The sequence below is a fragment of the Pseudopodoces humilis genome, chromosome 15 (assembly GCF_049639895.1).
Source record: "Pseudopodoces humilis isolate 2021_Gansu_Grassland_sample_001 chromosome 15, ASM4963989v1, whole genome shotgun sequence".
In the NCBI taxonomy this organism is placed as follows: Eukaryota; Metazoa; Chordata; class Aves; order Passeriformes; family Paridae; genus Pseudopodoces; species Pseudopodoces humilis.
In genome coordinates this window covers 8,889,461-8,902,368 of record NC_142214.1, presented here as the reverse complement: position 1 = coordinate 8,902,368, position 12,908 = coordinate 8,889,461, and the positions used below count along the sequence as shown (strand labels likewise).

At 39.9% G+C, this 12,908-nt stretch overlaps 1 protein-coding gene across 5 annotated transcripts in view; it reads left to right on the top strand.

Moving 5' to 3' along the window:
* Positions 1–12,659, top strand: part of KIAA1210 (KIAA1210 ortholog) — a 40,568-nt gene extending 27,909 nt beyond the window's left edge. For 3 of the 5 annotated variants that reach the window (XM_088062838.1, XM_088062841.1, XM_088062842.1), the window contains exons 5-12: positions 510–668; positions 1,243–1,308; positions 2,758–2,970; positions 3,431–3,551; positions 4,308–5,906; positions 6,653–6,819; positions 7,293–7,392; positions 10,436–12,659. In XM_088062838.1, the coding sequence (XP_087918964.1) occupies positions 510–668; positions 1,243–1,308; positions 2,758–2,970; positions 3,431–3,551; positions 4,308–5,906; positions 6,653–6,819; positions 7,293–7,392; positions 10,436–10,608 (2,598 nt within the window). In that variant the 3' untranslated portion in view covers positions 10,609–12,659. The remainder of the gene's footprint in view (positions 1–509; positions 669–1,242; positions 1,309–2,757; positions 2,971–3,430; positions 3,552–4,307; positions 5,907–6,652; positions 6,820–7,292; positions 7,393–10,435) is intronic. The other 2 variants (XM_088062840.1, XM_088062839.1) reach the window with 2 other exon arrangements.
* Positions 12,660–12,908: the final 249 nt, after the last annotated feature.

Here is a 12,908-nt window from a genome sequence, read left to right as displayed (position 1 = left end):
TTAATTTGGTATTGTATAAAACTCGTGACTCAGGTACTTGTGTGGGAGAGGATTGTAACAAGCTTTTAAATTTGGAAGGGCTTTGTGAGGGAAAGGTGACTATGGGATTGGGAATACTGGCTGGCAATAAATACTTTGTGTGACTAAATATTTAAATTTATGTGACTAAAGAATTAAATCTAGAATTTTGGAAGTTTTAATTTAAATGGAGTTAAACTGTAGTAAGTTTTCTGGAATGCTGAAATTTCTGACTTATTTTGGTAAATTACTGAATAAAACTGATTTTGATTTTAAGTTTATACCAACACCAGTTTTAATGATGGGTCCTTGATGAATGTAGCTGGATAAAATTTTATTAATGGCTGTTTTATATGAATAGTCTTCTACTTCAAGTTTTTCTGTTAACTAAAGGATTCTGCATATCTAATAGGAGCATCTGGGTTACAATGTCCAGAACAACTCCTTTAAATTGTACCATTGAAAGTTTATATTCTATATTTCAACCACAGCTTCAGCTGCAGCAGAACATCAGGCTTGGATCACATCCTCTTGTTATAACTGGGAAAAAGCTGGAAGATGCAGGTGCTGTTTCTGAAGATGATGGTTTACCTAGAAGTCCTCCTGAAATTTCAACCCTTCATGAAGTTCTGACAGATTCGCCAAACAAGGTATAATTGTCATGTCACCTTGGTGAACATCTGTACAGAAAAGATGAAATCTGCCTAGAGAAGGGGAAGACCTTTTTGTTTGCTTGTGATAAAACATGATGGTCCAGATCAGTTAGAACCAGAAGAAATTACCTAGATGGATTGTGGACTTTTCACTCTGAGGTATACCTAGAAATTGACCCTACAAATACCCTTTCTGGGTACAATTTTCCATGCTTTTATGTAGGCCAGGACTCTCACCTCTATCATTAGCAAATGCATGATTTTAGACATCAGTGAACTTCTGAGAATTTGTAAATCTGATGATTTTAAAACAATAACCAAAAAGAACCTTATAAAATATACTGCCTCCTGTGGTCAGCCTTCCTGGTGAATCTCAATGCAGAAGAAATCTCCCCTACTTTATGTTTGATGCCAATGAAGAAGTTAAACCTACAGTGTAAGGCAGGGACCCAGTGACCCTTCCTTTATTTTTCCTCTTGTGTGTTCTCATAATTAGCACTGGACACCCAGCTCAAGATAATTCAGTGTGATACTTCCCTTGACTTACCCTCTTCCTCATTTTGTCCCACAGTCCTCCAACCCTGTTCAGCGTCATAGCTCTTTGAGTTTAGGCGGGACAGACAGTGAAGATGAACAGGTAAATAGCTCCTTTTCCTGCTAATATAATTCTCTGAGATGGCATATGTGGAGTCTATATGGAGCCAGTACAGTAATTTTGTTTTTTAAAATTTGTTCTGGGTACAGTGTATCCTAGGAAACAATTCTTTTGAGAGTCCAGAGTGAGCCAAATGATACTGAAAATGTACTTTTCTGGGTTTTGAATAAGAAATAAAGACAGGCAGAAATCTACTGGTAAGTGGGTTGTATGAACAGCACAGAGGCAGCTCTGTGACACAATATGAATCTCTAAAGTTACACAAAAAATTGGACCAGGCAATGTGCTTCAATTCTGCTTCCCATGTCCCAGGGCCCCCATACCAAATAATCACACCTTCCCACCAGCAGTGGCTTGTGAGCAATGCCCTCCATCTCTCTTATCATGGGAAATGATTGCAGGACCACCCTTTCCTGATGCCAGGTATTCCACAGGAAAGGGTGTGTTTTAATTTGAAATTTTCTTTGGATGATAAACGATCTTGAGAAGCAGCAGGTTCTGCTCTCAGAACAACACTGTCCTTGACCAGATTGGAAAAATTTGAAGAGATCATATTTTTTGATGTACCTTGACAGTTTTTGTAGATGGGAAGATGTTTTCATGATCTTTAAAATTTCATCAGCATACCTGTTTGAAATGCTGTGTTACAGCCTAAGTTTAAATAAAACTAAATTGTGAATGCAGGCACAGTGCAATGGCTGTGTCACCCAGCTTTATGAATGAAGCTTCTTTGGCACATCAGGGACATTTTGCAAGTGTTCCAGAAAGTTTGGTCTGCGTTTCAAAACAGTAGCAAAACTACTCAAATTCACATTTAGGCGTTTTTCTACAAACATTTCTGTAAACCCTTTATTTTGATAGCACAGTCTAAGGTTACTGCTGCTCAGTTCCCCAGAGCAGCTTTGCTATGAGGATGAGATCCACATCACTCTCTGGAAGGTGCTTCTGATGTAGTGGGAAGTGTTTGATTTTCCTGAAAATATTGAAAGAGAAAAGTGGCTTTGGCAGCTTTCTTAGACATAATGAGGAGCAAGCATCCGTGCTACTTCTGTGGCTTTTTAATAATGTATTTCTGCAGTGGGTCACGTTACGGGATGAAAAGGCAGCTTTATAAACAGCAGCAGTGTCTCCTGCCGGTGTGTGCACATATTGCAAACGGGTTTGCAGGTAACAGCTGGGGTGGGGACAAGCTGAGGCTCTCACTGCAGCACAGACAGGTATTTCTCCTTCTGTGTTATGTACAGATGGACACACAGAACGGAGTAATTGCTCTGCAGAGATGACTTTAGACATGCATTTTAAAATGAGGATTTATGTCCAAAACTATAGCCATTTCAAGCTTCTGAAATGGAATGAACTAACAAAGGAAATATTCCAGAGATGTGGAGAAGTAAAGCAAAATATTTACAACATTGTATTTCTGTTTTACAGATACCTTCTGAAGCTTCCTCCAGGCCCATCAGTCCTTCATCCTCCACCACTCAGGGGACCCCCATCTCACGAGGCAGCAGTTTCCTTCCTGTTGATTTTACCATCCCTGCCAGTCCCCTTGGCTGCCTGGACACCTCAGCAGCCAGGCACAGGATTGCCATCAACCCTCGGAAACAGAAAGGTTTCACCAACAAGCATCAGCTACCTCTCCAGGTAGGTGTTTTCTGGAAAAGAATCACTGAGCAGAAGGAAATGAGTGTGAGTTTTTAATTATTATTTTAAATATTTACATTTCTTTTTTCTTTCCAATCCATGCTCCTTTACTTTTTCCATTGGGAGAAGGGAAAACACCTCTTTTGCACCAACCAACCAAAAAAGCCTCTGAAAACTTCAATACCATGGGAGCTAAAGAAAAGTGCAATTTTTGGTTTTTATTATTTAGCCAAAATTTGTGGGTTATGCTTCATCTGTAAAAACACTTCAGGTGTTTAAAAAGCTAAATGTCAGTTTTAAAGAGGCCTAAGTCTATTTTTACAAATTAGTTCTTAACTGGAGTAGTACATTACCCACAGTGCTGGTTAATTACAGGACAGAGGTTTTGTGTCTATGATTTGAGTATTGATAGAAATGCATGTGTATAAAATACATTTTTGTGAATGATTCTTTAATTAAGGCATCTTCACTTCTTTATGTGGAACAGCTGGAAAATGAAGCATGTCTTCCTGCAACTCCAGAAAGGAAGGGAAATTCAACAGAATTACTTGAGAGTGACAAAGATGAAAGCGATTGGGAAGGTAATGAAGACATAGGTATTGTTACTTTGGGTGCTTGAACTCTTCTGCATAACACTGACAGGACCTGTTTGAATTGTAAGTCCTTTCAAACTAGGCATCTTTTGCTTCTATAACATAAAACCAATCCTGGCTGCTAAATTGTTGTGATGGAAAAAGTTGAGTACACTCAGCAAAGTGATGCTGAAGTGATGAACTTTGAGAGCAGCATTAAAAAACACATGAGGTGAAAGCACCATGTTCAGAAGCACCTGCCCTACACAGCTGGCTGGACCTCAATGAATGTGAAACTGAATTCCTCAGAAAAACCTAAACCTCGGCATTATATGTTGTGTGTGTTGGGTGACTTTGATTGGCTTCTGTTTACTGGATCCTCCTTTGCCACTCACCCAGAGAAAATTTTCCCTATCATTGTAGATGGCTTTTATAGGCACACGCATGCAGAATTGTCTAGGAAAATCTGGCTAGTAGTCTTACAACTATGGGTATGCACAGGAAACAGCTAAACAGCAGCTAAAGTGGTACACTGAAACAGACAGCAACTTTCAGTCATTTTCTGTATTAGGTATGTTCAAACTAAAACCTAATGAGTCTCTCGCTTAGCCCATTTCGAAATAGGCTCTGAACAGGCTTATTTATCAGTTAGCAGTAGCCAGACATGGGACATTCTTATTAAAAGACTGCACAATCTGGAATGCATACAGATGGTGCCTGAATTGTAACCTTTAAGTACACACTCTTTTCCTCTGTTTAATATAGGATTATCAGCCCAGGTGGGACACTGTGCAAAGGGAGGTGGTTTTAAGCAGATGCCAGGTGTAAGAACTCCCACTGATGCTGTTCCTGACTCTTGTGATGCCATACCTGGGGTAGAAGACCCCTGTGCTTTGCTGCAAGAGGATGGGTGCCTTCCTAGTGTGGACTATCGCTATAAAGGAGCCACACCCCTTCTCAGGCCTGAGACTTCTCTGGTAAACCTGGAAGAACCCCACAGTGCAAAAGTGTTGTGTTCTGCAAATGAGTCTGCAAATGAATCAAAAGTACAGCTGCAAAGTACCAGTCCTGAGGTACCTGCACTTCCAGAACTGCAACAACTTGAAGGAGGAGCTGTTGTGGCTCCGGACACATCAGCAGCTGACTTGTTTAGCAGTGGTGTGGAAACAGTGGGCATGGACATACTGCCAGATGTTTCACAAAGTTCCTCAGTGAATTCTGTGGATCCAAACATTAAAGCCCAGGAAGAGGGGGATCCACTGTTTACTGGCAAAGAAGAGCTCTGCTTTGGTACTACTGGGAATCATTCCAACCATGCTGTCTCAGATACTGCACTGAGCACTCCACAAGTTGCAGTAGCTGATTCAGAGTCTTGCTCTGACTTCAAGACAGTGGCTGTTTTGAGGTCTGAAAAGAGTTCAGTAGCAAAAAATGACAAAGAAACATGTGAAATTATGGAATTTCGGTTATCCAAGGACAGTGTAGGAAAAAAAATAGACACTGCTGCACCTGTCTCAGAAGCAGTTTGTGTGGTACCTTGCAGTAAATTGGAAGTATGTTTTAAAGAAGATATTGTTCCTGTTTCAAAGGGTAACCAAGGCAATCAACAGGCCAGTGCATCATACATTTCTGAAAAGCTTTCTATTGGCTGTCTTGCCTCTTCAAGTTTAGCTGGTGTGAAGAGTAATATATCTTCTGGTGCTGACAGTAAGGAGTACCAGATAAGCAGTACAGTTTCTCACAGAAAAACAGGAGAAGCCAATCAATCATCAGATGAAAATGTAAAAAGTCCCCTGAAGACTGCTTCTGCTAAACCAGTCAGATTTACCATTGCAACAGCATGGCAAAGGTCTCTCTCAGGAGGTTCAAATTCAAAGGAAGATTCCTATTCCAGAAGTTCTCCAACATCCCCTATAAGACCCGAGTTCTTTGAAGGAATGACAAAAGAGCATACATGTTTTGATGCGGTTACTCAGGAATCAGCAAAAAACAACACAGACAGATTTGATCGAGATTGTAAGGACAGAGATCTGCATTTGAATTCTTTTATGGAGTGGGCTGACCATAAAACACAAAACTTTGAGAATCCATTTGGGGTCAGACTAAGAAGAACATCATCTTTACTAAAATACCAGAATGAAGGCCGTGTAGAACCTCCAAAGCTGATCCCCTCAGCTGTTCCAATCACTTCTTCTGCTTCAGTCAGAGAGGATCAGAAATTGATGGGCACTGGGAAGCCACCTCCAAGCCTTCCTGGCAACACAAAATCTGTTGTTAAAAAGCCAGATCTCCTAGAAGACAAAAATCCTGCCAAGGCAAGATCAGAAGAAGTGGCAAAGAAGCAAAATGGTTATAAACCTTCAGGTATTTATGCTGTATTTGTATCCAAACATTGTAGAAAACAGTGGTCATGAAAACGGCCTTGGCAGAGTGGCACAAAGAAAAGAAAATCCTCTTGGCTAAGAACCAAATTCAGCTTTGAGTTTATCACCACTATAATTTAATTGGTTTGATGGTTTGGCCAGTCAAGAGAATTCTTGTCTTATCTTAATGAAGGGTGTGTTCTAGCAAGAATAACAACAGAATAATAGTTTACATGCCTCTGAAACATTTCTGGTACAAGGTATTTGTACATACAGTTGGAGTTTTAACACAGCTTTTTAAAAGGTGCTGCAGTTTTGTAGTTAAAAATTCAGACTGTAGCTGCTCAGATCTTAACTAGGAGTTGCATTAGGTGTGATTATTTTTTTCCTAACAATGATTTAATTTAAAGTATTTTAAAAGTGACAAGGGAGTCTGTATTTTACTGCCTACATGAAAAAAAACATTATTGTAGTACTCATTTAATCTGCAATGGAAAAATGTTGTTTCAAAGGCAAAATCCAGTTCACAATGATCTCAGTGGGACATCTGCCATTGACTTAGACAGAAGTACAGTTGGGTCAAAAACTCCAGAATAAACAGAAAGAACAGTTAATGCCAAGGACAAAATCATCAGGGAAGGTAATTTTATCTCCACCATGTTCAAAGAGAATTATAGATGCTGAAGGATTTAAAATGTGAAGCACTAGCTTTAGGCTGACTTGACCTAAATCCCTTCTTTACTTCAGCAATGCTTCTTTTCGTAGAAAAAGTCTCTCCATATTTGGAAACTGCTTCCTCTGAACCAGCTTGGGTCTCCATGGCAAAGCTAAAACAAAAGGGTTTCCAGGACCATCCTCTTGCCAAAGAACATAAAGATGAAGACAAAGCTCTGGCCAAAGTGGATCAAGGGGAGGTAGAGTACCAAGTAATGTTGCATGGGTGTGAATCCTGCCCCAGGTCACCTGGGTACTTTTGCAAACTGTTTAATATTGTCTTCATGGGAGGTGTGTTGTGAGCACTACTCAAAGAGAGCTTTGCTGGCCTGGCCTCTAAAACACTGAGACTTATGCAAGTGAGCAAATGCCTGTGACTACACTGTCACAGGGATTTGTTTCAGAGCTAGATCATCCTATATGTTCCTTTGCACTGCTCAAACCTGACCATTTTCAGAGCTTTCTTATTGCCCAGAGCAAATTTATGTAGCTGCTTTGAGCTGCATTAACTTCCTCACTGCATTCTCCCTCCCTCCTACAGGATGCTCCCAACCATCCTTGCCTGGCTTTTGCTGCATTTCCACAGCCAGGTTTGAGAGGTTTCCAGGGTGAGCTTTATGAGTGCCCATGGCTGGCAGTCAGTTGCATTTTTTTCTTCTCTTCTCATTTGCAGCAAGAGATCTGTGCTAGTGAGAGCACACTGAAGAAGAATATGCCTTCCAGCTCTCAGGACAAGAAAACACAAATGAAGACCAGTGTGTCTGCAGCAGCAGGTATTCTTTTTCTTTACATACTGGCTACAGTTTGCACCAGTAAGTGGTGTGGGTGGCAGGTGATGGGGGAAGAGAGACACCATTTTTATAATCAGCACACTTTATATAAGGCCTATTCAGACTGTGGTTTTTGTATAAGTCAACATAATGGCTTGTTCGCTCAGCAGAGAAAGCAAGTGAGGAACTCTTATCTCCACTGCCAGTTCATGAAATGGCATATAAACAGTCTGGTGATTTATTACTGGCCAAGATCAGTACTAAAGAATAGCAGTTGAAGTTGGAGAGTGTCCAGAAAAGAGCAGCAAAAAAGGTCAGGTCTTCTAGATCTCCAGTCAGCCAGGAAATAGATAGGAGTGGAGTTGTTTAGTCTAGGAAAGAGAGCTAAATTTTCTGCAGACAACAAGACTAGTCTTTATGGCCAGCATGAACTTAAAATGCACCAGGGGATGTTTAGCTTAGATGTTAGGAAATACTTTCTAACAATAAGAGCAGTGAGGTGCAGAAGAGTGTGGCTTGCATATGGAGAGTGTGCAGTTTCCATGGCCAGATGTGTTGAACAGATAAACATGTATCAAGAATAATTTAGGTAGAGTCAGTTCATCCTCAGGTGAACACAGAAGCTGGATGGCCCCTCTCCTGAGCACTTAGCTGTGTTTCTCTATATTAAAGATGCAGGGGAAGAGTGTGACTCACTTGGTGACACACATTACCTCTTCCAAGGCTTCTGCTGGGCTGCAGTTTCTCCCTCCCTGCTTACTCAGTGTGGTGCCAAACCTCAGAGCCACGCTCCAGCTAGATACAGATAAGCCAGTCCTTCAGCTATAAAAGCATCTTCTAGCTGAAAGCTATTGATTGCAGATACTGCCTAAGTAGATAAGAAATGCACCACTGTGTCAGACCTGTGGCTTTTCCATTGCAGATTCTATAGCTGGCACAGTAAGAGATGCTGTCTAGAGAGGCCTGGCCCCTTTCTTCCCCTGTGTAATCCAGCAGCACCCAGAGCTGTTGTATTAGAGATACTTGAGAGCACCTCTGTGCTGCTCCCTGTAGTAGTTATTTCTAGAGCTGTTAACCATTTCTGAATCTACAGCTTCTACAAAATTAGCTTTCTCCCTTACTACAGTAAGTGACTGGCTCAGGATGTTTGCACCAACACAGAGGCTCTGATGTCAGTTGCAGCTAATTTTGTGTGTGTATGTGTGATTAAAATACCATAACTTTTAAAGAGGATTCTGTTACAGGCCAGCCTTGTCTTATGGTTTTAGGTGCAAAATGAGAGATGAAATATAAACAGGCCAAGATTTTTGCTCAGATGAGATCTTCCTTTGAAAGGCTGGTTTTCTGGACTTCTGGATTTCTATTCATTGCATTATCCTAGCCTTGGAAGCCCAGCAGCCTTTGGTCAAAATTCAGAACTTCACAAGTTGCTCTGCTACTCATTTACTAGAATTTGCAGTCTTTGTGGTGCTTACAGCAGAATTACAAGTTTTTGTGTGCTACCTCTTCCCCAGAACTGGCCTAGTTTCCTGACATCCAGTGACTGTTTCCTCTCCTCCAGAGGTAGCATTTATAGGCATATTCTGGTGTTCCATGACTTGAACATCACAAAAAGCTCTGACTAGTGCTGATATTTAAGGAAAGCTTTCTGCTGCTCAGAAAGCCAGGTCCTACTGTTTAGGAAATGGTCAGCACTGTCAACACATGAGTAGGAAATTTGGAATCCCAAATGTAAACTCTTCTCTTCTCTGATTTGGTTCCCATTAGCCCAACCAGGACTTTGCTGCTGGTGGAAAGGATGTACAATTAGTATCCAGAGGAGTTATTTATTTGGATTGTTGTGCTTATGAAGAAGCAAAATGTGGAAATAAATTTTCAAAATCAAAATTTTAGTAACAGTTGAATTCCTACCTTACCTTAGATACTTCTGAAAATTTCTTGTGTATGTAGAGCTTCATGCTGTTTAAGGGACAGAATACTTCCTCCAGTATTCTTAAGTACAGTTTGCCTCCTGCAAGAACTACCAACCAGCCAGAACTTTTAAAAGATCAGAGACCTCCTGAGTGAAAAAAAGGATCTACTTTAGCTCTGCTCATGGAGTGTGACTAATGGAGCTGATGATGTATTTTCCATTGATTTCAGCGCAAGCAAAATCAAGTTTCTTGTACTTAATGTGACTTAGACATTAATTTTGAAAGGTTTCAAATAAAGTGAATGGAGCAGGCCTTTTCTAAATAGGAACTCAAAGCCATCAGAGAAGCATTATCTGTATTCCTGCATCCTCTGTGAGTATGACAGGTGTCTGTTAGGCTGCATCAAGAGGAACACCTAGTACCATCAGAATCCCACCAGCATAACTTACAGGTGAAAGTACATAAAGCAGTGGTTTGATTCCTACCTAATATTTAATAATATTGCTGGAGCAATAGTTGTGTTGGCAGTGAAGACTAAAAAAAAAATCTTTAAGTCTTCTCAGTATTGGAAAACAAACTTTTAACTCCACTGCAAGCCTGGGGTAATCCTTTTCCTGCAGCTATTTTGTTTCTGTTTTCCTGCTTGCTCAGGAGTCTTATTCCTAGATTTTCTTGCTCTCACAGAGCCGGAATTAGTCTGTGGAACTCCTTGCTGTGCACTTTAATAGAAACCAAGAGTTTGAAAAATTAAGATATTAATTAACCAAGAATATGAATTAGACAAATAACTGGGGCTATAGTCTTCACATGCTTCACATGAAGCATTTTGAAAGATTTCCTTCATTTATCTGGGCTTAGACACTTGCTGTTTGCACTGAGGAGAAGATTTTTTTATGGTCACATTACTCACTGTTTTGTATCAATTTTCCTGTTGCAATATCTAGTCCTCACCATTGCTGTAGCTGGACCAGAGAGTGCCAGCAATATCCAATTAACAATTCCTTTGACTTACTGGTGAATCACAAGCACTTTGGGCTGTAAAACAGTTTCTTTTGAGAGAAGAAAATACTGTTGACATTAATTGGGTTTTTAACTCTCTAGACTTCTGGTGATGTATATCTTCTCATGGGCAGGTAAAGTTGGACCAATTTCTCAGGAAGAGTCTGTGGTTCCTGCTGTTGAAAAGGAAGCAAGGCACTCCTCTAAACTGCCAGTGACACCCTGCAGTCCTGCTGAACCGCCCTGGCTGTCCCTGGCCAAGAAGAAAGCCAAAGCGTGGAGTGAAATGCCCCAGATCGTACAATAGCAAATGACATGAGCATCCTTCTTTGCATTGCCAATAGCTGTATTAACTCCATTTAGTCCCTTCTTTACTGTGACCATTTCTGTTCTTCTGAGAAATAAGAGCCTTAAAACTTTTGATCAGACTGTTGTATGTAAAAGACATAATGAAAAAATGCCATTGTGGGCTTAATCTGATGTATTAGGAAGCTGAGCATTTCCTACTACCAAACACTAGGAAAATTTGATTAATTTTTATATGCTTACACATCTGATGGTGATGTTCTAAGGAGACAGGCTTTTGAAACATTTCTCTAGCAAAATACGTTTTTAAAGTTTCTTTTAAAGAAACTTGTTCTTTTAAAAAGACCATACAGTATTTTTGTACAGTTTGGCTTTGAGCTAAGAAATAACTTATGCTTTAAAATAGATACAATGCTGGGCAGCAATGCACCATGAGTCATGGACATTGATGTCATCACACTTCTTTCTCTAGTGCTCTGTGATGGGCAGCCTGACTCTACTTCAGATTGTTAATGGATCTGTTTTGTGATCTCTGTAAGATCTAAACTCATTGTGAGTGGAGTGATTCTGGCTTTTGTGTGATTTGAAGCCTCAGGGCTGTTCATCTTGTGCTTTGCTCACAGATACCCACTGGAATGGCCCAGAGCTGCACACACATTCTCTCCCATGCACTGGAAAACCACCACACTAGCATATAGTCTGCTTTCTGTTACACCTTTAGAAATCTGTGTAAACTAAACATTCTACTAAAAAATCCTTCCTTTCTTTAATTATGGCAAATAGTGATTTTTTTGGTGAGATTCCTCAGCCAATTGTCTCTCTTAAAGAGTGTGTTGGGGGGAGAACTTGCTCCTTAGAAAGGGGCATCTTGTTTTCAAGAAATGTCACTCTCCATGTTCATAAGGATGTATATTTAGTCAATTGTATCCAATGCTAATCATAAAAGGGGCATCCGCTTTCTTTCTTGTCTTATCAGTCTTTAACCATTAACTCAACATCAGTCTGACAATGTGCAGCTGGAGCAAAATTATTCTCTCAGGGCCTGGCCTTGCAGTCACTTAAACTCACAAAAGTTTTGCTATTGAACTTGAAGGATGCAGTAATTTGAAAAATAAGCTTTGTGAAATGATGTTGGTGGCTTAAAAGACAGTGGCACTTACTGGTCCTTCCAGTTCTTGCAGCATTGCACGTTTATATAGTTTTTGTTTACAGTCAGTGCAAAATTTGAAGGCTGGTGGACTGTTTTTAGCTGGGACGTTGGTCAGAATTTTTAAAGGAAAATATTATCTATTGATAGAATTAACTGCAATGAAAAAAAAATGGTTTCAGATCAGCTCAAGCAAGACTTTAATCTTCCAGTCTTGGCCTGAGTTTAATATGTAGCTTTTGCAATTTGAAAACAGTATTAACTAGGAGCTAGACTGTGATTACTAACTTTTTTTTATATAGGTGAAAGCTTACTTGCCCAGGAAGGCTCAGAATCTATAGATACTATTTATTCTGGACTAACACCAGAAAGAGTAGGAGTTTCACATTGGCTTGGTAATTGATGCTTATTTTGTAACTTGTTTTTTCTCTGCTTTAGGAAGCATATCATTCCGTACAGAGAACTGAAAATTTTGTATTTCTCTGAAACTTTTGAGTGTAATGTAAAAGAATATACTCAACTTTGATTCCTGAAGTTTTGTACAGTTGTCATCCCACCACAAACTTACTGACCCTGTGTAAAATACAGGCCTGTCTATATTTAGCAAACTCTCTTCTCATTCTGTTAATGTGGATTGTGACTTTTCACCCAAAATCCTGCAATGGACACTATAATCTCTCTTTCCCTGTTTTTCCTTTTGTTCTTAATATTGTTCCTGTCTTTTATGTTTGGTATGTATATATGTTTTTGTAATCCTTGTCTTGAAGGAACCCTTTTTGTATTCCATTCCCATATTTGGTTTACTATTAAATGTTGCCAGTGATGATGATATCATTTCTGGGAAAAGAAGAGGTATGGATGGTCCTCATTCATTAAGGAAGAAATAAAAATAGGTCTTTGGTCAATATTGACTCTATATATAGATAAACTGCCTAGATTTTGTTTTGAGGTGATTTTGTGTGACTTAAGACTGATTGATACAGCTGGTCAGACTAAGGAGATTTTCTAAATCTAAGTTTAAAACATCACGAGAGAGCTGATGGCTCTCCTGTTGTTCTGGAGTTATTGCTCCTTCAGTGCAGGGCTGGTTTGCAAGCAGGCACTTGTGGTCATGGGAAGCCTTGAAAATACTTGTTTACATGTGTTGAAAGAAA